Source organism: Ambystoma mexicanum, chromosome 9, assembly GCF_040938575.1.
Source record: "Ambystoma mexicanum isolate Mex_15411 chromosome 9, UKY_AmexF1_1, whole genome shotgun sequence".
Lineage (NCBI taxonomy): Eukaryota > Metazoa > Chordata > Amphibia > Caudata > Ambystomatidae > Ambystoma > Ambystoma mexicanum.
Window position 1 is genome coordinate 320925015 of NC_090931.1, and position 25583 is coordinate 320950597.

General features: G+C 43.9%; 1 protein-coding gene across 4 annotated transcripts in view; it reads right to left on the minus strand.

Moving 5' to 3' along the window:
- Window positions 1-25583, minus strand: part of ANKFY1 (ankyrin repeat and FYVE domain containing 1) — a 912707-nt gene that overhangs the window by 161432 nt on the left and 725692 nt on the right. For all 4 annotated transcript variants that reach the window (XM_069614723.1, XM_069614722.1, XM_069614721.1 and 1 more), the window contains one exon: window positions 24154-24307. In XM_069614723.1, coding sequence (XP_069470824.1) covers window positions 24154-24307 — 154 coding nt within the window. The remainder of the gene's footprint in view (window positions 1-24153; window positions 24308-25583) is intronic.

Consider the following 25583-nt stretch of genomic DNA (forward strand, 5'->3'; position numbering starts at 1 on the left):
GAGATGGCTGAGCAGGTTGGAATTGTTGACCGTGTCAAAAGGCAGAAGAGAGTGAGTAGGATGAGGACAAAGGGATTGTTAGAGTCAAGGTTGGAGAGCAGAGTTTCACAGATGTTCAGGAGAGCAGTTTCCGTGCTTCTGGCAGCTCTGAATCTAGACTGGTGGACATGGAGACAGCCAACAGAATTGGAATGAAGGTTATACTGAGTTATGGTCAGCTTTTCCAGGAGTTTGCCCAGAAAGGGAGCAATGGAAATTGGGCGATAGTTAGCCGTACAAGAAGGATCAGCTGTGGGTTTCTTGAGAAGAGGATGCCATAGGGAGTGCTTCAGAGGGGAGGGGAAGGATCCTGGGGCAAAGGAGTGGTTGCAAAAATCAGCAAGGGCCGGAACAAGGGTGTCAATGTGGTCCTTGATGGTTTTAGAGGAACGGGGATGAATGTTTTGACGAGGCTTTCATAGATCGGACTTGTCTAGCGACCTCATCAGGGAAGAAAAGAGGAAAGGATGAGAAGAAGGATGGGGGGAAGAGTGGCTGAAGGAGGGTCAGCAAGCACAGACAGAGAGGAGAGAGGAGGGGTAGGGGTGGAGAGCGTAGACAGGATGTCCTGGGGTTTTGAGATAAAGTGAGAGGCAAGGGCATTGCAAAGAGCCTGGGAGGCAACAGGATGGGTAGAGACTGCAGCAGAGTTGGCCAGCTCCTTGCAGATTTTAAAGAGTTCGGCCCAGTTATTAGATGCCGCAGAGACACAAGCTTGAATGTGGACTCTCTTCTTGGTGAGGACAGAGAGTCGGTATTGCTTTTGGAGCAGGCGACAGGCCAGTTTGTCAGAGGATGAACAAGAAGCCTGCCATTTCCTCTCAGCCACCCTACACTTACGTTTAAAGTGTAGCTAGGTAGGAGTCATACCAGGAATTGCACTTGGCTTTGGACTTCAAACAGATTCTCATGACAGGGGCAAGAGCATCAAGAGTATCACAAATTGAAGAGTAGAGCAGAGACAGGGCTGTGTCAGGATGTGAGACAGCCAGAGGTGGGGGGAGAAGGTGGCGGTGAAAGCCTCAACTGACATACGCTTCATGGGCTGAATGTCCGAGAAGGTAGGTGGCAGTGTTGGGGGTAGGCTTGGCTTGGGGGGAAGAGAGGGAGAGAGGAGAGGAGGGAATAATTGCTCCAGGAGAAAGGAGTGGTCCGAGGGATGGAGAGGGCGAGGTCAGAGGAAATCAAGACATCGAGTGTGTGCCCTGCAGAGTGAGTCGGGCCAGAGGGGAGGATGGACAGGGAGCGGGAGTTGCAGAGGTCACGGAAGTGTAGAGAGGAGGAACAAGGAGAGTCTAAAAGGATATGGAGGTCACCGAGGAGGAGTTGTTGAGTGGTAGAGGTCAGGAGGGAGGAGGAGAGGTCCGCCCATTCAGAAATAAATTACTAGATTTGACAAGGAGGCCGGTAGATGATAGCCACAGTAAGCGAATTGGTAGGAGTGAGAGAGAGTGAGAGAGAGAGAGAGAGAGAGAGAGAGAGAGAGAGAGAGAGAGAGAGAGAGAGCCTACAGCCAAGGCATTCAAAAGTAGGTCTGAGTGGGAATGATAGAGGCAGGAATCCACTCAGGAAAGATCAGGGCTACCCCCCCCCACCGGACCGGGAGGATCTGGTTGCGGAGAGGATCTTGTAGCCATCAGGGAGGAGAGTGTCAAAGCTTGTGACAGAGCCGGCCATGAACCATGTCTCAGTAAGACCAAGGACATCAAGGTCTAGTTCTTCAAGAAGGTGGCAGATGCCAGAGGAGTGTTTGACAGCAGAGCAAGAGTTGAGAGTGGCAAGATGAAGAAGGTTGAGAAAGAGGAGACCTAGGCAATTGTGCCTTTGGTGTGGGCCGCACACCCCAAATACCCACTTGGGGTTAATCAATTTCTCTTTGTTTCTGAATAAATTCAAAAGTCCAACTTCAGTGATGATTCAAATGTATAGTCTTATTTAATGTTCAAAATAATATATTAATTAAGTCCATATTAATTAATTAAGTCCATAAAAATATTGTGCTTAATTGGTTAAACTTCACCAAAAAAGCTAATGCTCTCTATTGAGGCAAAACAGAAAACCCATCCGGCAAGTTATAGCCCTGCCCCCTGCTCTCGTGCTTTTGAATCTGGGGATAGCAAGGAGGAGGCTGTTACTGGATCTGAGCTGTCTGTAGGGCGCTTTGTATGTAATCGTGTTGTTGAGATATTTGGGAGATTTGTTGGCAATGCATTTGTGTGTAATACATAGGGTTTTGAAAATAATTCACACCTTGATGGGAAGCCAGTGTTTTTCCTGATAGTTGAAATGTGCTCATTCCTTTTTTATTCCCAGTGCTGCTCGGAGGGCTTTATTCTGCACGAGTTGGATTTTGGTCAGGTTAGCATTGGACGTACCTAGTAGGAGTACATTACAGTAGTCCAACTTAGAGAGTACAAGGGTTCTTGCTAACTTGATGCAGTTTTTTGGTGTGAGGAATTTATGACTTAGAGAGATGAGCTTGGTGGTGTATGAGGTGGCTGAGGAGAGGGCATTAAATTGTTTGGTCATGGATAAATTGGCATCTAGGTAGACACAGAGTTTTGACCTGTTTGCTAACTGGGATCCTGGTGCCATCGGTGGTGAAAAGGCATAAATAGGCTCAAGGGAATTTATTCTGGAGGCAGAACCAATTATGTGCAACTCGGTTTTATCGTCGTTCAGACAGACTATTGTGGGCCACCCAGTTTTGGATGAGAGCATATATTTGGTTGATATGTAAGGTGTGCTGTTCATGGTGGCCAGATAAGGGGATAAGGATCTGGGTGTCGTCAGCGAAGTTCGTGTAAATGACACCCATGCCATCCAGGGCTGCGAATAGTAGCTTTGTATAGGCATTGTAAAAAGTGGGGGAGAGGCATGATCCTTGGGGAACGCCTATGGGGACTGGTATAGGGTCAGCAGAGGCTTTGCCGATGGATACTCTTGAGGTCCTGTCTGCTAGGAAGGACTTGACCCAACTAGTGGCGTCCTTAGAGAAGTTGAAATTATTAGAGAGAGTGGCACAGAGTTTGTCGCGGTCAACCAGGTGGAACGCGGCAGAGAGGTCTATTAGCATTAGGAGACAGAGTTTGCCTGTGTCTCTGTTTGCGTCCATTTGTATTTTCAAGTCGAGGAGGGCTGTTTTAGTGCTGTGTTTGGGACGAAAGCCTGATTGTCGGTCGCCCAGTAATTGATTTTGTTCGAGGTAGTTTTGGATTTGGGGGTAAGCTATTTTGTCTATTATTTTTAGTAGGAAGGGGACCGTTGTTATTGGGCGGTAGTTAGTAGAATGGAGGAGTCTAGTGTTGGCTTTTTTAGTAGAGGAGTTGCTAGCTTTGACTCCAACCTTCCGATTGTTTTGCTATGTGAGGTGCGAAAGCCTCCAGGAGGTGTGGCGTTTAGCCGACAAGTATGTTGGTGCTCCGTTTGAGACTGCTTTGTAGAACTGAAATAGAAAGCCCCGAAAAGTAGACATAAGCACCTATCGCAGACACATTTGATCGACTACATTGGATCTTCATACCTGAAGACGCCTGTGAGGGCATCTTGGAGTAAGACACAGACAACAGATTCAAAGTTCAAAACAAACACTTTTATTAACTTTAGTGTCGGGATGTAAAAACAACTATCTTGCCCAATACTATAGTGGGATTTCCCTACCAATCCAAAACTAAGGAAAGTCAAGTTCAATTTAGGAATGAACCTGTGTTCGAAATGTATACTTGCCCTCACAACTAATCTTATACAACGTGTAGGGATGTCAGCGACAACCAAAATGGTGTTCAGCATAATAATAATGTTATAATAATTGTTCATTTATAACGCGCTCAATACCAGGAGTTGTTTCCAAGCGTGGGATCCAGATTCAAACCTCTGTTGTGCCGCGTTGTCTTGCTTCCAAGACAAACAGGTTCCCCCTAAGCTATCCTTCCTCCCTATAAAGTTCAGAGCTTGGTCCAGCTTGCAGCTCCCTTCCTCAAGTATAAAGAAGTTCTCACAAAAGTCTTAAGATTGTCTTGAGTGCCAAACCAATATAGGATTGACCAATACTTAGGGTTCCCTTCCCCAAGTTCCAGAACACAGTTCAAAACACAAAATATCCTGAGGCTCTGTCCTCAAGACAATAAGTAGTTCCAATCTCAGGGTTCCTTCCCCAAGATTATATTTCAGTGAGATTTCAATATGATGGTGTTTCCCAATGTTCTTAATGTTCGGTGCCAAACTTGCACCCTCTGCATATAACTGGTCTTTGCACCACAAAATGTTCTAGTTGGAAATGGCAGTTCAGTTAAATGCACGTTTTATAGTTCATTTCCCATAGTTCCATTAACTTTGTTTTGAAATACACATTGGATTTGCTGGCCTTGTGAAAGTTGTATTCACTTTAAAGTTGATTAAACATTGGTTTCTTTGAAGTAACACTTACTGGAAATTTCTTTTAGCATCTTTATAAGTAATGGTTTTCTTTCAGTGCAGTTTTCAAAAATATGCAGATATATTGTTTAAACATTGTTTTTCTGTTCGGCATTCAATAATGCTTCAATGTTCTTGTGTACCTCTGTTATTTTCAATGAGCTTTGTTGTAAAATATCAATGCAGTTTGCTTTTAAATGTGCCCAGCGTGCAGAGACTTTTGAAAACGTGCTCTCACCTGCACGCGACCACTCCGTAACAAAGTATTTACTCTAATTGCAGAGTTAACAAGTCTTATTGTTCACTGATTTGCAAGGATACGAATCAGAGACCTTTGAAAACGTCTCTCACCATTCACGCGACCACTCTGATACAAAATATCCTTGCACGTACGATCAAACAATTGCATACCGGGTTTCTGATTGCTTAGAAACTCATTGGCTGCTTCGTTGTGAGTTCCTGCAGCGCAGATATTCCGGCCTTCTGGTCTTTGCTTTGGGGCTCCACCTCTTATACCTCAGGCACTCCTGTGTCTGCTTCTGTCCCCAGCAGAACAAGCACCTCGAGCAATAGAAAAAGGGGCAGCCTTCCGGGCCACTCTTCCCTGAACCATAAGCGTGCTGCACACAAACAGCCCCGCATTGTTCCCCTTGGCCTCTCTGCTGCTGCAATTTCACTGCCACTGCTCCTGTCACTACCACCTCTCACACTCTCATTTGGTGGGGCTTTTTATACACCTGTAGCCCTTTAACAGGATGCAGGTGCGAGTTCACAATTAGCGCTGCCTGGCCATCATTAAGGGGACATGCCTGAACTCTACTACTCTCAGCATGTCTCTTCCTCGTCCCAGTAACTAAGTGGGGAAAGCGACTAGTCTTCATTACTCCCGGTTGCCTCTTCCTTGTCTCAGTACTTTTTGTAGTCATGTATGAGGAAGTCAGGGGAGTTGATTTGTAATATCCCCTGAAAATGCGCAAAGGGTTGGTTTGGTCATTATTAGGGAAAGGGGGTTACCATGTTTCTTCCAGGGGCATCCCACTCTCAGTCACCAAAGACTCTCTTCCACTCTTGTATTTAGCCCTTTTGGCCTTCTTCCAAGTACGTCTAAATTGAGAAAATCAATGGGACATGAATAGCAATACCCAATTACCGCACCTGGAATAAAGGTTTCTAACTGAAAGAGAGGTGGGGAATACTACGTCTCGCTCAAAGGCATCCCACTTCCAATCCCCTAGGATCGCTCCAACCTGGTGATCCTTCCTCACTTGTCCACCCCGAGGGGCGGGATCCAAGAGCAATGACCTTTCCATGGCCACCTGTGTAGAAGATCCTAAGGGAGTGGAAGTGTGAATACCCTCAGGTTTCTCACATCCCCTTCCTCTATGAGAACGGCCTCCTGCATAAGGGACTAATGTTACCGGGTCTTGAGGTGGTATTTCATATTGCAATCTTTGTTGGATCACATTCCAGTCCCATACATTGTTATTTACTCCGGATATATCATTTCGCCAGTTTTTAGAGGGGGAAAAGGAGACCTTCGAGGGACCAACTTCGTGTAACGATGACGAAGAATTCGGCAAGTCGGTTCCAATAATGGTTTCCTTAATTAACCCAGGAATAACGGCAGAAGGAAAGGTGGTAATTATCCCTTTTATTTGAATGAGAACTTTCACTTTAGAGTAGATGTCCTGATTCCCATGGACATATACTGTTTTCACTAGGGAAGCTCCCTTTAGCCCTTCAAGAGGTACTAAGTCAGCCCTAACAGCAGATTATTTACACCCCGAGTCTACTAGGGCCTGTACTGCAATTCCATTAACCACTGCCGGTTCATACGTGGATTGAGTTGCAGTAACACCCAAAAAAATATTTTGGACTTCGATCTCATTTTCGAGAAGTCACATTATTCTCCCACCATACACTCAATCTCCATGGGTTCCTCTTTTCTATTTAGGGGACAATTTCAAGCTAAGTGTTCTGGTTATCTACAAGAGAAGCGGGTCACCATTTGGGGTTTGGTTGTTCTATTCTCGTCCCTTTTCAGTTCTTCCTGGGGTTTAAATTCAGGTCTCTTTTCTATTCTTGCTTTCTCCCCATTAGGTAAATCTCTGAACCGATAGGAAGTTCCATCCTTTCTTTAGGGATGAAGTAGGGTTTAGGAGATCCTTTACTTTCTCTTGTCGGGTTTGTGTAAAGAGTGAAAATATTTGTTAGCATCAGAAAGATTCTGGGTGGACTCAATGGCTAGAGAGAGCCGGTCTGTTTAATTGCAATACCGCCGGCAGGAGCGAAGAAGGTAAAGAATTAGTAAACTGTTCCAAATGTAGGTTTCTCACACGCCATGTAATAATGAATATATAGAACATTGACTAGAGAAGGATGAAGAGGATCATCCAGCATCCAGTAGGAAAAACAAGAACACTTGCTCTCTTAGAGGACGTTCTGGCTGCCAAAAGGGGTCAAATTTTTTTTTGTATTTATTCATCTATATTTTTTTAGTTTGGGTTGGTAAAAAAATGTATTTAATAAAGAAAACAGGGGCTGGGGGGGACCCCCGCCCCCTTAAAAAAAATAAGACCCTTTTTTTCTATCCTTTGACTGTCGATCAAAAGGCATTCAATCCTTTTGTTTTCGACCCCATCACTGGCAACCGAGTTCATCGATAGAAGGGAGGTCTTAGCCCCTTCTGTATGCCTCATCCGTTATGACTCTTTATGTTTCATGTTGTTTTTGTCCAGTGAGCGCTTAGAGGCCCATGGGTGTAAAGCGTAATACAAAAAGTGAATAGATAGATAGATAGCTAGATAGGTGTGCCACACCCGCCGTCCTTGTTGAGTCAGGAGGTGCTCAGATGTAGAAATGAGAAGAGGACCCCAGCCTGAGGTTGAGAAGGTCCGAGTACCAAATGCGTGTCTGCCAATCCAGGGCTATCAAGAGTAGAGAATAATGGGTCGATGTGTGAAACTTCGGCAGTACCTTCGGAATGAGCGGAAAAGGAGGCAGCGCTATGAGAAACCAGAAGGTGTCTCACCCACTAGTCCCCGGGGACCTGTCATCCAGGTGGCCAGGACACAGCAATCGCTTTTGGATCCAGTTCCTGGGGGTGGACCAGTGCAGGAGGATCACCAGGGTGAGGGGGAGTGGGACACAGGATGGGAAGACACGGTATCCCCTTCCCTGTAACACCTTTACCCCCATCCTATCAGATAGGATACGTAGGAACTCTACCCTCCCCTCCCCTTTCCAACACAAAAACTTTCTTTTATTTTTTTAATTGATTCAGCTGAACAAAGTCCACTTTACAATATATTATTCACACATTTCAACAATATAAAAGTAAAACAAACACTTTCATACGGACAGCCCACTCTGAGGGAAAACAGACAAACACCCGAGCAGTATACCTGACGTGTCCCGATACAATGGCCAGGCGAGGTTAGGCAATTACTGACCATCAGAAAATAGAAGAGACCTAGGCTAATAAGCCTTCGGTGTGGGCTGCATACATTATGTACTCTTCCTCTCCTCCATCTCTATCTGTTGATGGTGGTAATTCCGCAAAGAACACCTTCCATTTATAAATTGAGATTTTCCACAAAAAGGTATGTTAAGACATCAAAAAGCTCCATTTTGGGCAACCCAAGAACAGTAATCTAAATAGAGGTGAATTATCCCAAATAAGAACACTTTACTCTGATCCTACCATCACTATTCGCCCAGCCAACAAGCGAGGAGTCATAGTGATACTGAATACCAACAATTACAAAATGTAATGCGAACAACAACTTGGAGATATCAACATCTATGCCAAACTCGATCATGATCCTAGTACAGAGAAAAAGACCGACCTTGAACAGATCTTAGCCTTTGCAGAAGCGATAGGATGGATCTGTTAGAAAACCAGATCTTATCTATTCACTACATATCCTCAAACACCACACCTATATGCACTTCCCAAGACACACAACAACATAAGTAAACCACCTGGAAGACCAATTGTAGCGGCCACAGAAGGGATCCTACAACTGCTTGGCACATATATTGACTATTTCCTACAACCAATCATAGAACAGACACCTAGTTATATTAAGGATACCACTCATTTTCTGTAGACACTTGAGCAAATTCAACTGACTGAGCAAGATATCCTATTTACTATAGATGTTAATAGTCTATATACAAGTATTCCACATGACCAAGGACAAGAAGCAGTTGAATAGCTATTACTACAACAAGAGTCGATAAGAGCTTCCAAAGAATTCCTGATGGTGCTTTTGAAGTTCATTTTATTGAATTCCTACTTCAAATATGACAACATATTTTACCTCCAGACATCAAGTACTGCAATGGGAGCTAGTATAGCACCAGCTTATGCTAATAGTTTCATGTACAGATTTGAGACGACGCATATTCTTGAAAATCCAGGCTGGAAACCAAACATCAAAAAATTGTTACAATACATAGACAACTATTTTAGCATCCGTCATGGGACCCAGGAGAAACTCAATGACTTCCTTGTCTACATACATAGCATTGACCAAATCATTCAATTTACAGCAGAGATTGGTGACCCAGATGTACATTACCTTCATGTAGAGATCAGAGAACAAGAACTGAATATGATAACTCTATTCACCAAAGTAACTGACAGAACAAACTACTTCATAGATCGAACTTTCATCTGCCAAAAACTCGGAAAAACATACCTTATGGGCAGATGGTCAGGATCAAGAGGATCGTAAGCAACCTGGATGAATGCGAAGAAGTAGCGAAACTACAAGAAAAATTAAGAGGAAGAGGCTAGCCCCAATAAGATCTAGAGACAGCAGCTAATAAAACAAAGATATCGCAACATGCTGATCTAATGCAGAAAAAGACCAGGCGAGCAACACCAGGGATGGTGTTTGTGTCTAAATATTCGACACAGAGTCAACAAATTAACAAAAGTATTTCTAAGCACTGGAATATCCCGACAAGTGAAAAAACATAAACATTATTTCCAGAACCATCAGTTTTTTGCCTACCAAAGAAGTAGCAATTTGAGGGACTTGCTGCTTAAAACCAGGAGCTACACATGCACAACTGTGAAAGACAAACAGCAGGGTACTTACCCATGCCTAAATTGCGGTAACTGCAATAATGTTATTAAGGGCACAACAGTATTCCATCCAAGGAGAGGAGAAAAAAAAATCAGACTAAAACAATTTGCTACCTGTTTATCAGAAAACGTAATCTACTGTATCAAATATCCCAGTGGAATATATTATGTAGGGGAAACTGCAAGGAAAGTACGCATTACGATCAATGAACATAAATCTTGCATCAGGAACAATAACATGTCCTCCGCAGTAGCAAGGCAGTTCCAGGAAAAAGACACAGTATATTATATAATAATTGAGGTTTCAGGTGCTGGAGATTATCAAAGCGAGAAGTCACAAAAGAAGACACTTAGAGAAGAAGGGCACAACGTGAAGCATATTGGATTGACAGGCTGGATGCATTAACTCCAAACAGGATTAATGAGGAGTTTGATTTGAACTGTTTTCTTTAGATGGCCCATTGTACCCAATGAGCACGCATTACTTAGCAATGAATAAATATGTCTATTGACCCCATAGATATACATTTATATTTTCCCACACATGCACATTGAGCGCCATGATAAGTAGAGCTTATTATAACCGCGTAACAATATGTAATCGCCTGAGATAGTTCTAGTATTTATTTACCTTGCCAGTAACATCATGGTAACAGTGCTATCCCTTATAATTGTCTCGATATCAGAGGCTTGTACAACTGAATAGCTGTTTGCTATAAACACTTTCGTACACATTTATCATTTGACCTTAGAACTCATCTAACATGTTTATCATCAGCAGACCTTATACATACACTCATGCTTAATGAGGGGCATATGTATCACGATCTACCCTGTAGGTGTATTATATTAGAAAGTTATATTGAAAGGTTTTATGATTGGATTTTCAATTCAAGAATTCTTGAGTTCTTAATTATGAAAACACATTCTTGTGAAGGAATAATGGGGAATTACTGTGATAGAATTTGACTCCAGTCACTTGATTTTACCCATGTAATATCGTCTCTCCAAGATGGCCGACCGTGATTACTGAACGTGTTACACGTTTGCTGTTACGACGCAGCATGTTACTACAGTTTCCCTAGCAACCAGTAAATTACTCGATGTGTTCTCGTAGCGACTTCTCACATTCATGTGGAGTGGCGAACACACAAACCAGAACGCTAGACACAGTAAGCTCATCTCAATTCTAACAGCATAATGATGAGCATCAGTATAGAAAGTGTAAACTAGTGAATTTCCTACATTTTTTACAGAGAAGCTATTCAATACAGCCGGCCGTTCTACAATGATGAACATTACCAGCATTGCAGGTCAGGAACCACATTCCAGGCTCCTGGGGACGCTAACTTATACACGTTTAACTTGCTATTGAAAAAGGCACCAATAATAAGTTGGTGACATTTCAGTTTACATGACTGGTTATTTAGTACAACACGACATTGGGAGAAGGCTATATCGGCATAGAAAAGTAATGGCATAGTGAGGAATGTGAATAATGTGCATGGACAAAAAAATAACCAATGATAATGAAGAAACTCGTAAATGTTGTTCAGAGACTTGGCTGAGGGTCCTAAGCATTGATTTCTCTTTCTGTTGTTTCTTTAAATGTTTTTTGTCGTGCTGTCCGTTTTGTGGCCCAATGTGCGTTACAACATATCTTTTTTCAGATTACTACTCTGATATTGAATATAATGGAAAAATGATTGTCTGATTACACTTTGATCTCTATGAATAATAAAGAGTGGTTACATATTTGACAACACGGTTGTGAATACTGTTCAACTATTGAATGATGATATTCAACATGACCATTTACCACATGTATTGACTACTGTTTGACTTGTATGTTTAAAGATGACCTGTATACGCCCTGAGGAAGGACTTAGATAGTCTGAAATGCATCGGATGTGGGTGCATCTGCAACTATTCTAATTAAATGTAAGCCACATTTGGCATAAAGAAGAAAAAGGAGACTGGTGTGTACTAATTTTAGATACAAAGCTTGAATCTAAGATTTAAATGAATGAACATACTGGATCCAAAAATGAAGTGGTCTTTAGGGAGTGCAGCTCACACTGAAGACTAGTTGGTCTTTGTTCTTTCTTTGTTAATGCACATAAGAGCACATATACAAGGAAATGTTCATACCATTAGCAATCCATTGGCAGACAAATATACCAAAGATCACACAGTGAGAAAAACAGTAGCAGCCATAACTGGCTCAGCTACTGCAATTGGTGAGACAATGAAAGAAGCATGTTTGGACACAGGCCAAAATGGTTTCCATGTAATTATATTTATGACAGAGAACAACAAAACAGTAGTCACTATTCTCATGAGAAAGGGAGATCATATTCAATGACTAATCCCTAATGTAGAAGACGGAGAGAGAAGCTAATAGTGCAGACCCGGATGCTGTCGGCGGGAAGCAGGCGTCTCTACCGGGTTCGCCATAGAAGGAGCTATTCGGTGGCTGGAACAAGAACAGCCAGCCCGGAGAAAGCAGAGGCACTGCGTGGTCTATAGCGGACGATAATGCAAGAGGAAGCCTGCATCGGCCGAGTTGCCTATCAAAGGAAGATGTATGCAAAAGAAGCGCAAAGCCCAAGAACGAGTCCCAGGGCAGACCGGAGCCTGCAGAGAAGGTCCCTAAAGATAGAGAAAGGAATCAGGCGGCTGGTGGGGATCAAAGGGAATGTTGGCACTTAAGGGGAAGTGTCAGAGAAGCCCAACCTGAGAATAGGAGTAGTGAAAGACCTCTAGAGAAAAAGAGAATTGAGTACATAACCCCACACTTTAGAGAGTCAAGAGAAGGGAGTCGTTTTTTACCTGTAACTACATTTCTCCAGGGTTGGTATCTTTCATGGATTCACATGCTGTGAGTATTCCCAGTTGTCAGGCTGGGAATCCCTGGTTACTTTGACTTAGTAATTTTCCTATGGAAAAACTTGACACCTTTAGTGTCCCATCAACGTCGTTTTGGGTGCGTTTGGTACCCACCAGTGGGACGTTGAGTATATAGCTCCGCCCCAGCAGCTTCCCCTCAGATTCTAACCACTCAAGCTGGAGGACATCCCACTGAAGAGGATGATTGCCTGTAGGGGGTAGGCTGGAAGGCGCATGTGAATCCATAAAAGATACCAACGCTGGAGAAATGGAGTTACAGGTAAGAAACAACTCCCTTCTCCAGCATTGGATCTTTCATGGACACATGCCGTGAGCAGATTTTGTAGCAGTATGCAGGTTAGGAGGTGGTAAATCATACTTTAAAATTATCTTCGTTAATGCGAGAAGAATACATGCGCAAGAAGAGAAAGGAAACAACCCCGGAAGCTGCAGGGCTTACCTTAATGGAACAGCCATTGAAGGAATGCTCGTCCCATCTGTACGTCTTCATCGTGTTGCTGATCTAAGCAGTAGTGCCTGGTAAATGTGTGAGGCGGAAAGGTCAGAAAAAGCCCTTTTAAGAAGAGTTTGATAGCCTGTCAATGTAAAGAAGGAAAGATCTTCTTTTCCCTGTAAACCTAGAGATTGCGGATAAGTGCACTTTGATGGAAGAGATCGCTAGACCTTCTGTAGTCAACTTAAGCAGATAAGGAAGGATCTGATGAGGTGTTATAGCTAGCTGCTGCAGGTTAGGCTGCTGTGCACACTATGCACAGCATCTTTTCCATTTTCGGCTATAGGAAATGTTGGTAGAAGGAGCTCTAGCTGCTGCTAGAATCCGCCGACATTCTTGAGGCATGTTGAAATGACTGAATTCAGAGTGGTCAGGAGCCATGCTGTTAACTTGTGAATGCCTGGGTCGTGATGAAAGATCATCCTGTTGTTCTGGGACAGAAGACTGGCATGAGATCCTAGATGGATTGGATCATCCACTGCCAGTTGCAGGAGGTCCGAGAACCAGGTCTGCCCGGGCCAGTACAGAGCTACCAGGATTATTCTGCAACAACCTTTGCATATCATCTGTATCGTTTTCCTGATGTGAAGAAGCGGGGGGAACGCGTAAGCAAACATGTTGCTCCAAGGTAACGAAAATTCATCCCCTGAGAATCGGGATGTGGAATCCTGCTGGCAAATTCCTGGCACTGCTAGAGAGGGATGACCCCAGCTTGAGAAAATCTTGGCTATCTGGATGCTGTGCAGTTGCCACTCGTGTGTCTGCGAGGAATCTGCTTGCTTGTTCTGCATCCCCGGCAAGTGGAAGATCTGAAGTAGGATGTTGTGTGCTTCTTGGGGCAAGGTGTTTGATTGCATTCCGCCTTGCTTCTGTCAATAAAACATAGTGGTCGTGTTATCGGTGAGGACGCGATCCACTGACTTTTCGATTAGAGGAAGAAAGGATTTTAGAGCCCAGTGCACTGCGTAATTCCAGCATATTGATGTGGAGGGCCGCTTCCTCGGGGTCCAGAGGCCTTTGACTTGGTGCTTGTCCAAATGAGCACCCCATCCCAACTGGGAGGCATCGGTCACAATGGCTAGATGGTAGTTTGGCTCCATCAGGGGCATTACGTTCACGATGTTGCAGGGGTATGTCCACCATTTCAGTGTGTTTGATAGAGCCCAAGAGACGGTTACTTTATCTGACCAGGAACCCCGGGTTTGGGACCATCTGGTAGCCAGAAACGTTTGCACTGGCTGCATGTGCAGCCAACAGTGGGGAATAAGCGGAATGCAAGAGGACATGGTCCCCAGGAGAGGCAGGTATGCTCGGACCGTGATTCGCTTGTTTGGCGTGAATGAGTTTGCTAGTGTTATCAATGTTTTGATTCTTTCTGAAGCGGGTCTGAGCAGACTCGGGCCTGTAAGGAATTGAATTGAGTGCCCAGGAAAACCAAGTTCCTTGAGGGAACTGTGCAGGATTTTGTATAATTTATTGAAAAGCCCAATTGTTCGAGCAGCGTTTCTATTTGGTTGAGAGAAGATGAGGCTTGTTGGTATGTTGAACCTCGAACCAGCCAAGTACGGGTAGCCGTGGTGGCCCTGTTTTTCAGAGGAAGGCTGCTACCAGTGCCAGTATGTTGTTCTTGTTTAGTCTTTGTAGATCCAGAATAGGGCGCCACGTCACGTCTGTTTTTTTGACGACGAAGTACCTCGAGTATACTCCCTTTCCTCTTGCTGAGGGAGGAACTCTTTCAATGGCTCTTTTTCTTAGCATTTGACGTATCTTGTGCTGTAAGACCTGATGGTGCGGGTGAGATACCTTTATGGGAGGTATCTTGATTTGTGCGTGCTTGAACTCCAATAAGTGGCTGTACTGGATTGCATCTAGCACCCACCTGTTTGTTATTGTTTGCCACTCCTTGAGGTGGAACGCCACATTTCCCCCACGTGTCTGCCCTGAGGCAGTCATTGTTGTGCCTTATTTTGACTACCTCTCTGGGAGGTGGCAGATCCACGCTTTCGTTGCACTTGATGCTATTCTCTGTTGCGCTGGGAGGATTGGTAATTCCGCTTGTAGCCCTGAGAATGATATCTGGGTTTACCATAGCTCTTGTCACTAGAGGCTGAGAATCTTGCATTACCTGTAGCTCCTCGAAAGGAGCGAAAGGTCCGCCTGCCCAAAAGGGCTGTAAGAGACCTAGCCATGTCTGAGTCAGCCTTCATGGCTTTACGGGCCCCATCAATTTTGTCCCCAAACAGATTTTCCCTGTCACATGGCATATCGATGACTTTGTGTTGTTCTTCTTGACTAAATCGGTGCAAGGTTGTCATCTAGGGACTACTCCATTGCAAATGTGCTTCAACCCTGTTTCAGCAAGGTCTACAGCAATATTTATACTGTAATTCGAGGCTTCCTCCCGTTCGCGCAAATGCATCATGGCCTCTTTTCTCTGCTGTTCCATCAAGTGTTCCAATAAAGGAGCCAGACGATGCCACATCTCTCGATCATATCGAGCAACTGTTACCAGGGCATTCGCTGCTTTTACCGTTGTTGCCCCAATGGTGAGAACCTTTTTTCAAAAGGCATCCATTTTCCGGTTTTCATTGTCTGGCGGAGTGGCACACTTTTGCTATGTTCGAGCCTTGCTGCCACCAAAACAACTGACTCCGGAGCAGGTTGCGAGGTGGGGCATTTCAGTGTTGTGTCTGAAGCTTTAAACTTCTTCTCCAGCCTCCCTTTAACTGTCGGCTCTGTAAAAGGATGCTTCAAAGTGCAGAGGCCGCCCTGCCAAATGTGATCCAGAATGGTTATGGAAAAAGACCGCCTTCCTGTGTTTACCAATGTGGTCGAAGGGGAAACAATCTTTCTTTTCCTCATCTGGGATCAGACGAAACTCCTGGCATGACTTAGCCATCATGTAGTGAAACGCCCCGATGTCATCAAGAGGCGAAGGTTGAACCGGGCTACCTTGCGCATCTTGGTCAGGATCAGTGTCTCACTTATTGGCTCTCCGCGGAGGTGAGGAGTATGCCCACGTCTCTACAGGGATGGGTTGTATCCCTTCGATGTTGAGAGGTAACTTGATGTTCTCCGTAAGCCTGAATTGTCTGAGCTTGAGGGAGCGGAAGCCTGGCATCAAGCTGTCCCAAAAGAGACTGCAGTGTTGCAAGGACCTGCAGGGAAAGCAGTGATTGTGTGTTTGTAAGGGGGTATTGTGTATGCCTACCGCCTATTCCAGCAGGTGTTGATGGCAGAGGAGGTGTCCGAAACCGTAGAGGTGTGTCTTCCTCTCTAGATGGTCCCTGGATAGGAGGATCAGAAGTTCCTTCTTCAGGATCTAATTCAAAGACACCTGGACATTCCTCTGGTGGAGGCTCAAAATCGGATGTAATCTCATGCTACAAAATGTCTTCTGGCAGGATATCTGGGTACTCTATCTGAGAAATTCCCAGGGGAGCCCGGTTGTGCTGCATCATGGACCCCATTGGGGCTTTCAAAATACCCTTAGGGGACCATATATTGCCTTCTGTTGGTAATTCCAAAATCTCTGTTGTGGTGTTCGACGGGCCTGTAGGCTTTTCTGCAGACTATTTCTTTTTGGTTATCGACGAGGTGGTTGTCGACTAGGTGGTCGACGAGAGACGAGCCGTAGACCCTGACGAAGATGCCATTGTCCTTGTCAATGCCGTCGTCGATGGTGCTGTTACCTGGAGCTGGGTTTCCCTCATTTACAAGGTTTAACTAAGCGAAACCCAAGCAGGGTTTTACAGCCGCAATGCTTTTGACATTCTCCGGGTAAAGCGTGAATAATTGAAGAAAGGGAGCACGGTTATTCCGTCGGTGCTGAGTCAGGCTGCCTGGGAGAATGGGAAGGGCGCCCACCAGGACGGGGGAAAGATTACCTCATAGCCAGCCTGCGTAAGATTTGCAACATAAGTGGGAAGCCAACATCCTGTACCCACTACCACTTCTGGGGAACAGCATTTGGAGTGAGCTATCACACGGCACAGCAGGCATACTTATCCAGCCAGCAGAACTCCCTGTGCACCGATTAACCTTTCGGGTTCCCACCATCTCTCTGGGACCCGTGTGATGATCTATGCTGTCCAGCATCAAGCCTCTCTGTGACCGACAACCGAGTACTTGGGATACATAGCACCGGCACCGGCAGGGTCCCCTACATGGAACCCTGATGAAGGCGGACTTGTTTCACTCCAACACCACCGAACCGTGAAGCAAACTGGGAACACTCGATCAAGTCCGTTCCTGGTTTTACAGACCCTGTTCAGTCAGTTTCTGCCACGTCGGCAAAGATATCTTTTATCCTATGACCCTGGAACATTCACTGTTCAATTGAAATGACATCCCTGTAGAACATTCACTGTTCAATTGAAATTATACCCTTATAAGGGAGCCTTTGAAACCCAGCTGACTTACCAGTGCAGGAGATCTATTGAACCTTTAGCTTGCACCCAAACTACAACTGCTAAATCTATAGTGCGAGTCCATAAGCACTTTGCTCTTCTTCTATTCAATACAAAGTACTTCTGTATTTCAGCACATGTGCCGATGAAGTAACAATTGGTAGCTGCACATTAATATGCACACCACTTGTGTCAATGAAATAATAATTGATACTTACACTTAATTTTGTATACTATGCAATGTTTTTTTATTGTATTTTTTGTGATATCACTGCAAGTTGCTATTTCTCATTTGTATGTTTCAATATTTAGTATGTCTCATTTGTCTACCACATATCTCATATGATTAGAAAATAAATAATTGTTTCCTAACACTTCAATATAGAGTCACTGTGAGTCGTTATTACCTCCAGATTCATTACTTGGATCTCTTATTTATGAGACCAAACTTTAACAATTCTCTGGACAGACCTAAAACTCTGTATCTGTCCCCCCCCCCAATATCTGGTCTTGCTTGAAATGTTTGCTGGTTAAGGGTACAAATAATTGTTCATATGCTGTCATTGGAATAGACCTCGAGGTAGACTTTTTCAATGACGACGCCAAAGAGGATTTTGTAGCAGACTTCTCTGTGCTTGTCCGTCGACGGAGAAGATGAACTGGACGGGTCCGCAGATTTTGGCGATGTGTGAGAGAGCCTTTCCCCCTCGGCTTGTCCGGTGGCACTTTCGCCAACGGGCCCTTGGAACAGTGTTTGGACCCGTATGGGACCCTTTGACACTAGCTGGTGGTTTCTTTACAGGGAAAGAGTGCTTGGTGACCTTGTCAGAGGGAGTGGTTGCTCCCCCACTCCGTGACAAGCCAACCTCAGATGCCAGATAGGCTCCTTCATTGAGCCAGCAGATTAGGCATCGGTTCATGTCCTTAAGGGTTTTTTGCGAGAAACCCCGGCAGATGTCAGAGCCGTCAGTGGAATAGTTAGGGTAGAGGCAGTAAAGATATTCCGTGTGCCTTTCCCCCTCATACACATTTTTTAGGATGCAAGTGTTGCACAGCCTCAACAAGGACTTCTTAGATCCTGAAGCTTCTATGGTTGGAACTCGAACCGTCTGTATGTCGACGTCGGTTGCACCGGATGGTAAAATTTGAAGAAATCTTTTTTCAAAGAAGTATAATTTTCTCTCAGGAGCGAAACACAAGGAATCCCACCAGCTCAGAAGATGGTTGTAATCTGAGGCGAAACTGCTGGGGTGGAGTTATACACCCAGTGTCCCTTTGGTGGGTACCAAAAGTACCCACAAAGACATTGATGGGACACTCCATTACTAAGTCAAAGTAACCACGGATTTCCCACCCTGTTGAGGGGGAATATTCACAGCATGTGAATCCATGAATTATCCAATGCTGGAGAACTATGTAAATCATCATCTTCGTGACAGTCGCTAGCAGAATAGTGAACCAGGTATGTCCAATTAGCTGAATAGAGTATTACAGGTCTGGGACCAGCGAAATCTGGGTCAAGGATCCAACTTTTACATGAACTGTTGGGAAAGAAAGAAAAGTGAGAAACAAGGATTACCAGGGGAAGGGATAATTCCACCTGGGTACCGCTGAGTGTGAAGTGATTGTGAAACCAAGATACCAGGAGAAGGGAGGCTACATATACAGGAACAAGTCAAGATCCCTGGGGAAGGGAGGTATTACCTCAGGTAAATGCAAAACCACAGTCAAGAGAAGGGAGTCATTCTCTTGGCAACTAAGAAAATGTGCAATCTAATCAAGAGGCCAGAGGAAGAGAGTAATTCCCCCTGGTTTTGCATGAGAAACAGTGAAAGCCAGAGACCAGGAGAAGGGAGCCATTCTCCAGGCAGTTGAATCTTCAAAAAGGATCAAACCACAGAATATTGTGATCCAGGGGAACAGAGAAATTCCCCCTGGAGTGAGAAAATGGAGAGCTTTCTGATTAGAGTGTTACAGGATTGACAGTCCTTTGTCTGAGAAGTATTGGTACCAGGGGAAGGGAGTCATTCCCCTTGGTTAAGAACTGTGCTACCCAGTTCAGTAGAAAAAAGTCATTTTCCTGGACCAAGAACACTGACACAACCTTCTAGTTTAGTTATAAGTGTAAGGGACAGAATTAGAAATTTTGACACGTGACAATGGAGTCTTTAATTTACAAGGACATTCTGACAGACCCATTAACACTTTTGTTGAGGTAGGGAAACCCCTCAGAGTTCGTTTTTTTCTTTATTGTCTTGGTGAATAAAAGTCTATAGCAACCACTATGCCACCTGTGTGTCAGTCTCCTACTTCTGCACCCTTACAGTGAGGAGTGTGTGTGTGTCTGTGAGGGGAAGGGCGTTGTGTAGGAATGGTGAAGGAGGGGGCGGGGGAGCAATATGGGCTTCGAGCGGTAAAACCCCCAATTTAAAAGGTGAGGGCAGGTGATATTTGCAAATATTGAATGTGCACCAAATCAGCCAAATATAATCCGTCTTTTTGGAGTGCAACGTTCAATATTCACAATTCGCATCCAGGGAAGGGCGCTCACCAATCAGTTGGCTGGAACAGCGGGTGAGAATATACATTCTCTACCCACTGTTCCAGTCAACCAAGGCCCTTCCCTGGGTGGTGACAACTTTTATTTCTCTGAATGTGGGGAGGCAATAGGGAGCATCTCCCTGTTGCCTCCCCACCCCGCCCATAACAAACCCAACCTCTTCTCCATCCCCTACCTCCCTGCCCACTTACCTGCTGGACCAGAGCTTTGTGCCCCAGTCTCGGCGCTCCCCCTGCTCCCGGTCGCCATCATAGAAGTGGAAAAGAGACTTACTCCCTTCTCCTTATGGTGGCGGCCATCCTGTCCCATCACCCCCTCCTTCAGGAAATTGGCGCTACTTGCGCAGCCAATCTCCCAAGGGGGGAAAAACATTTGCATCTCAGATAAACGCTGGGGTGCTAATGGCTTTCACCCCCCTTTTAGGGGGTGGATGTGGACAGTAATGGCTTACAGCCCTTGCCGAGACCCGGGTGGCAGGCTGTTACCAGCCATGTCTGCCCCCCACAGTGGGAGTGAAAGCCATAATATCACATAGAACCCTTCAGAGAAACTAGAAGACAACCTTGGGTGAACGTCTTTGAACTGATGACCTGACAAAGAACGATCCTAATAACAGTGAAAAAAGTATTCCCCAGAGATGGGGGTGTTCCTAGCTTTTTGGTGGGCTCCATGGGCTCAGATTCCTTATATCTCTTAAACCACCCCTCTCCCCCGCCACATTGGGTTTGTATTTGGTGTAAAGTCCTGCTTACCGTAGAGCTATCTGGGGCTTACCCAGGTTGGTCATGGACAGGCTAGTATTTCTATTCTAGGCTAATTCACCTTGGGCCTTAAGGTGGGTAGCTGTTTCATAGAACATTTCGACTTGGGCCACACTTACGTCACATTCCAAATACTACTTTTGGCTCTATACTTGCTGCTTTTTTGTCCTGAACTCCCTACCGCAGTGCTACTCATCTGTGACTATGAAGAACCTTTTTAGACACCCAGAGACTCTTACTAGATAGGAATTGTACTTCTCAAGCTAGCTACAGTGTGTTTCAGCTGCTTTATGCAGATGCTCTAACAACTTCTTCCTACTTCAGTAATTACAGTAAATTGTGGGATGAGTGTGTGAAAAGTAGTGTGCAACCCATAGTAGGTTACCAAACTGTGTGTTAGATATATGTATAGAACTATTTTTACTTACTTTTAATTGCACAAAGTGTGCCTTAGAATAATACATTAGAGTACCTTTGTACTTACCGTTCAGTTTCCTTTTATGTGCCATCTTTGTGAGTGTCAACAGTACTCCCCTACTAAATTCAGCCAAACTACTCTGCCTTGCTACCGTCAAGAGAGTTGTTAAGTTAAGCTCTAGTTGAGACAAACCTGTTGCCCCAGCTTGGCTTCCCTAAGCCCCACATCATGTGCAGATTTTGAAAAACACTCATAACATGGCTTGAGTACAGGTATGCACTTAAGATGTCTAATAACTGTGTCTAGAACCCAATAGAACCTAAATACTGGCCCAGGCCCTTCACCTAAATTAGCTTTTCCCCTTTGTGGCCCCCAAATCCGAATTGCGTGGTGATTACTTTTTCTGGCCCCATCCCTCTTGGGATTGTAAACACTTCCTAATTTGCCTGTATATAAGGTAATGTAATTTAATACACATGTATACTATGCCAATTACACAATTACAACAGCTAGTTGCTTTGCTACCTTTAATATATACCTGTGAAATGTTGACTCCCTTGTTGTGTCATGTTTAACATTGTTTGATCAGGGCTCGCTTCAAAGTTGAACACAAGAGCTCCCTTAATTTTTTTTTACTTTTTCACTGAATCTGGGAATGCTTTAATCTATGAAATTCCATAATAAAAATACCAGAGTACTGCAATGGGTGAATAACAAGAAAATGGAAGTAAAATGAAGCTGATTTTCTGGCTGGTTTCTCTAAGATTAAGAACTTCATTGCGAGTACAGCAGTGTGGTAAAAAACAGTGGTAACAGATGGTAATGCAGTTCTCGCCGCGTTATAGTACCGCCGTACTACCAGGTGTTCAGCAGTGATGGGGAGGATTTACTTCCGTCAAAAAGCTGGCAGTAAATCTGTCACTTTACAGCTGAAGAGCGGCAGAATTACCACCATGGTAATTCCGCCTAAATCCCCATGGAGTCCTGGACTCCAATAAATGGGGACTATCATCTGCCACCACTTCTAATCCGGCAGGAATCGTGCTGGACCAAGTGGCGGTAACAGTGAATATGTTTGGTGGTATTTCGCTGGATTTACTGCCGAAATACCACCAAATTTGAAATACAGCCCCAGGTCTTGGTTGATGCCTGAATAAAACATGTGTTTGTTGGCATTTTTTCATAAACAGGTTTTCATAAACAAATGAGCACATCACTTTTTAGGTTTAGTGATGAATTGTGTACAATCGTTGGTTTGTAAAAAAAAAAAAAGTACAATTCCATTTTCATTGCTTCAATTGACCCTCCTGCTGCCTTTCATTCAGTAAACAGAAATTTGCTCTGGACTAAATTGTGGAACGGCGGCTACCCGATGCTCTACTGCGTCACATTGTAAGCTTGCATGAGCAGACTTTAATTCAGTTTAGATTAAACGCTGATGGGGAATTGTCTACAGACATTCCAACTTGTTGGGGGGTCCGACAGGGGTGCATTTCTAACTTGCCTCACCTAAATTGGGAAACATGAAAGTCACTTGGCTGAGCTATGCAGACAATTTTTATTATTCGATTGCACTGAGATTGTTCTACAATGTATTTTAAAGGCTTTTAACGAATTTGCGACCAACCGTTTTTTTAAAGTAATAATGAAACAAAACTAAAATGATGCAATGCACTTTAAAGAGGAAGCTGAGCGCTTTTAAATGGTCAGTACAAAATGAAGTTCTGGAAAGATTGAACAGCTTTATATACCTCGGATTTCCCATTATGTCCAGACCGCATAAATGACAAATTAGAGAATGGGTGAATACTCCTACTTCTGGTCTGATAAATCGGACAATGCGGCTAGAAGCTCACTTTGGTAAATTTTCCATAATTATTCTACCCTGCTCCCCCTGCCTCCCTCAAGCCCACTTCTGCAGGAGTCTGTCCTACATTCTGGTTTCACCATCACCATCTTGTGGCCAATGCTGGATTTGACTTTCATGGACTTCATTGATTCACGGTGCGTCACCCTTTCTCATGGTGGCCCTGAATCATGCTGTTCCCATCTTTCATCTTGTATCCAGGCTTGCAACATTATGTGTTACTACTGACTTCTGCAATTGTATTTGCTCTCCCCTCTTGCTTCTCCATTCTTTTTGACTGCTTATTTTCTGTTCTCTCCTCCTCTCCCTTTCCCCATCTCCTCCCCTCCTCCCCTTACTTTCATCTATGCACTTACTCTATCAGAATTGTCCCTGGACCTAGTATGATAGCAACCTTGTCTGTCCCCTCCCGTTACTTGTCTCCCCTCCACCCCAATCCAGGACTATCTGAAATGTCATCAGGCCTAGTACGATAGTCGCTTGTTTTGTTCCTCCTCTCCCTTTCTGCACCACTCTCCCTCACCTTTTGTTTTCTCTGGCTCTACCAGAAATGTCATCAGGCCTAGTACAGTAGTTGCCTCTCTGTTTACATTTCCTTCCCACTCTGCCCTCCCTTCCTTATCTATGCCTTAGCTCTTGCACTATCGGAAATGTCGTCAGGCCGAGTACGATAGTTAATTTCACATCCTTACTGTTTATGGACTGTAAGAATGTCATTGTATTTTCCCTTGTTCCTTCCCTTGCCTTGAAAAGCTTTGAAACACATTGTGTATAGGCGCTATATAAATAAATTATCATATCAAACTATCATATCATTGTTTCAGAATGCAACGGCCATCAATTATACTTTTTTATTGGTCTCACAATGTACACTGGCACAAAAAAGAACTAGTCTTAAGCTCCTAGATGGCTTTCACCCCACGACTATAATTGTACCTATTGAAATTCATTAAGAAGACAATAACAATGATAAGGCACACATACTCTAATTTTTGACATAAAAATGCATCAACATAACACTTTGAAATAAGTTACAAAAGGCAATACAACTTATTATTTTGTGTATTTACAAAGCTATACAGATCTTAAATGATGGTAAATGTGTTTTTCAATTAAAAATGACCATCTTTTCCACGGTTTTCAAGAAAAGTATCCACACCAAATGAATCTGTTAATTAATCTCACCTGACGTTTATGTCAGCTTGATGTTCCAAAAGGAAAAGGGCGCTCTTGCTGTCTTGCCGCTGGATTGCCATGTGCAGTAACGTCTGCCCATCTGACATTGTGTCATTGATGGACGCACCAGACCCAAGCAGCTGTGCAGCAATGGTATGCATGCCTGTTCAATGAAAAATCAATAATAATAAAAATGTTCTCGACCTCCAGTAGATGACATGGTTTAAATCAGTATCCCTTCCATGTCTTAAGCGTAGTATTCAATCTACCCATAATCCCCTACAGTGTAGCAAGCTGGCAGTTATCGCGTGGTACTCAAACTCCTAAAACAGCACAATAAAATGGCTCATGCCCTTTGAGATGGTTATCATTGGCAATGACTATTTGATAGGCACTGAACAATGCTTTACATTGTTGAATGATACTGTGGAGCCCGTCATAAATACAGAGCCGTGGCATTGAATGCCGATATATTCTCTGGGAAGGGCACTGAAAAATGTCATAAGTCCTATAATGGCAAAAGCAAAAAAGTGCACACATCCATTTACACTGACAGAAAATACCGGAACAAATAGTTAAATGGTACACCAAATACTTTCGTAAATACTTTGATCAGTGCAATGAATATTGGTATACATGTCATGAGAAAATGATTTCTGGCATTACTCCTGCGATAAGTGGATTGACAACTGCACTGGATCCTGTGTGTTGGGCACTGGAAATCAGCATACATTCTCTGATGGGAGAATAACGAATTGGTATAAATTGTGTAAAGGGGCAATGGATATTGCAATTGGCCAGAGAGATTTAACGCTGGCTTTGATTATGTGAGGTTGGCTTTCAATTGACAATGATTACAGGTATAAATTATCTTTGCTTGCAGAATAGCTAATCAAATTTAGTGCTTTCCCTATACAGTGTTCAGCTTGCTGGAGAGAGTTACCAATCACGATAGGACTTCCTCAGACCATCATCCTCTGAGGTCAATCAACTGGATACCATTACATGTGGGTATTACTACTACCTATTACTATGGTGCTTAAAAGCATGAGGAATTTAGCATGAAGCCTCAAGTAACAATTTGACATTATTAATCAACACATATGTGACTATTAAAATGCATAAAAGCATGTTGAAAAAATAAAAAGAACTGTTCTGAACTTTTTAGGGTTGGGGAGGGGGGGCCCAACCCTAAAAAGTTCAGAACAGTTCAATAGTCAAACAGTCGGTTGCCTATGGATCCCAAGTATCTGCATTTTACAGTGATCAACAGGGTTTCTTTATTAAGATATCATTAAAACGTTTATCATCAACTAGCTCTCGTTACATTTTTCACCCTAGTCACTAAGATCTGTATGTTTCTAAGGCAGGCATACAAACATATTACATTAATACAAAACATGCTCTGTCTGACCATAAGAATTCAATGAGTTGAATCT